This window comes from Sardina pilchardus, chromosome 24 (assembly GCF_963854185.1).
Source record: "Sardina pilchardus chromosome 24, fSarPil1.1, whole genome shotgun sequence".
NCBI classification, from domain to species: domain Eukaryota; kingdom Metazoa; phylum Chordata; class Actinopteri; order Clupeiformes; family Clupeidae; genus Sardina; species Sardina pilchardus.
The window spans coordinates 29,289,345-29,291,742 of NC_085017.1; the positions used below are offsets into that span (position 1 = coordinate 29,289,345).

Consider the following 2,398-nt stretch of genomic DNA (forward strand, 5'->3'; position numbering starts at 1 on the left):
CTGCCAGGCTGCTCCGAATTGGGGTGGGGTCGCGTGTGTCGTCACTGCGCACGGCACGTAAAAATGTAAACAGAAAGAAGCACGTGGTTCTGTTGACGCCTGGTTTTGTATTCTCCTATTTTATATAGTCTACAGTCTGTGGTATTCTCCTATTTTATATACAGTCTGCGCTATTCTCCTATTTTATATATAATCTCTGGTATTCTCCTATTTTATATACAATCTGTGGGATTCTCCTATTATACAGTCTGTGGTATTTCCCTATTTTATATACGGTATTAGCTCCCAAGTCTTTCTAAAGTTTTGAAGTGACCGTATTTCACTCTAATAGACTATTACGTAAATTCTGTGTTTTCTTCTTACATAGAGTTTATCAGCCTGATGTAGGCTACTTATAATTTATAGGTGTGCAATACTGTAATAATGGAATTTGGGAAATATCAGTTTCCAAGTAGCAAGTAGTTCGCAACACAAAAAGAAAACTTACAAACATTCTATAAACATGATAGATACAGGCCTGTTAGGCTATACATATTATTTTTTTCAGTTATTCCCGAAATCTTGTATAAGGTCATGGATGGGGCGCCACACGGAGCCACAATACAGAACAAACCATTAGTGACGCTGGGCCCTGCGCCCCGGCATCTCAATTGCCTTCTGTGGATTTAGACATGACACTGGCGGGACTTAGCACCTCGACTATTAGTAGCCTGGCGGCATGATCCTCCCTGTTCACACGCAGTGGGCTCAAAGGCTACAATCGGAAACAAGACACCGACATCCATGGTATTGACAATTCCATAGTTACATCCGTGTTGAGTGCGAGATAAAGAGCGCCACCTACTGGACTCAATATGGAGAGCAGGCGAAGGGAAATATCCATTAATATCCTTATAGAAGCCTAATCATTATTATGTAAATTAAAACAAACATAGGCTATCTAAGACCCTTATGGTATAGACCATCATAATTTTATCATCCAATAACTCCTGGTCTGTTTGACTAGCCTTAAAAAATAAATTATTTATGTATTGAACAATGATCACTACACTTTAAATAATAACGCGTTTATAAGAGTAACTGAGCAAACGCTAGTATTCGACTTGCGGTAGCTCGCTTTACTTCGCCCGTGCGCTGCTATTCATTACATGTAACACGGGCGACACGCGTCTTCGTGTGTAATTCCGAGTGCCCTAACCCCGCAAAGTAGGGGGTATGAGAGACAGAGGGTGATTTATTTGTTAAAGGCGAGCAGTTTCAAAGGTGAAAAGCAGGCGGTACAAGGGTGCAGTCGCCACAAAAGACCCCTTGCTGTCCGAATCCCCCCCTCCCCATCTTCCTTTAGGCGAGCCCCCACGACCCCCCTTACTCTGGCCGAGATGCATTGTGGGGAAAGTCGTTGCCATTCGACCTCTGCGGGGCCTGCGCGGACGCACATAGAACCCTGAAATTCATTATGCGTTTAAAACCCTTATTTATTTCCGCATAACCTACATACTCTCGCCAGGAGGCCAAAGCGGAAAAACAACGATTCTACAAAATTATAAATACTTCGTTGCAACTATCAACAGATTGTAGGGATTTCTAATTAGCCGGAAAGAATTTAGTTAAGACACTGTAGATTGTAATTTATTAAGAAAATGTCCGGAGAGAGAAACCGCAGGTCGCTGGCTTTCCGAGGAGGTGGATTAGCAGCGACCGGTCCCAGTGGTAGCGGAGGCAGCAACAGCAACAGCTGGGAGGCCCAGGCTTGTCAGGACCGACATTTGAACGGGAACAGGCCAGATCAAGACGAGGATAGGGTTCTGGGGGCAAAAGGACCATCGCTTGGGAAAGTAGAGGGTGGGGGGTCCGTTGGCGATAGCACAGAACCAGAGGCGGAGGAAGAAGAGGACCCGGAAGGGGGTAACTCGCTAGCTAGGGACGGTGGGGAAGACCGGGTCGGCTGGACGACGGTGTCGGTCGGAGAAGACGGGTCGAGGGAAGGTGGCATTTGGACACCGGGGAACGGCCTGAACACGGAGGATCGGACTGGCTTAGGGAGCGGTGCCACGGGATCTGAGGACGATAAAGGCGAAGCCGGGAGCGGGGGAGATACGGAGGAAACGGGTGTCAGGAAACCTATGGTAGAAATGAGACCGCAGACGCTACTCCAAAAACACTCGCTATTTCAAGGCTCCTGGTTACAGGAATTTCCATGGCTAAAATTCTGCCAAGAGACCGGACTTATGTCTTGCTCCTGGTGCCACAACATTGCCACTAACAACAGCGATGAGCTGGTCAAAGGCAGTCGGAATTACAAGCGGGCCTTGCTGCTGAGACATCACCTGTCCTCGGAACACGGGCGGAATGACCCGACAAAACAGGTATGGGGATCTTTGAAGGCTCTGTGTAACTG

At 46.9% G+C, this 2,398-nt stretch overlaps 1 protein-coding gene across 1 annotated transcript in view; it reads left to right on the top strand.

Moving 5' to 3' along the window:
- The first annotated feature begins 1,417 nt into the window (after positions 1-1,417).
- The window catches only part of zbtb10 (zinc finger and BTB domain containing 10), a 26,871-nt gene continuing 25,890 nt past the window's right edge, over positions 1,418-2,398 (top strand). Inside the window, exon 1 of the mRNA XM_062529158.1 lies at positions 1,418-2,366. Within this exon, the coding sequence (XP_062385142.1) occupies positions 1,641-2,366 (726 nt within the window). The 5' untranslated portion in view covers positions 1,418-1,640. The remainder of the gene's footprint in view (positions 2,367-2,398) is intronic.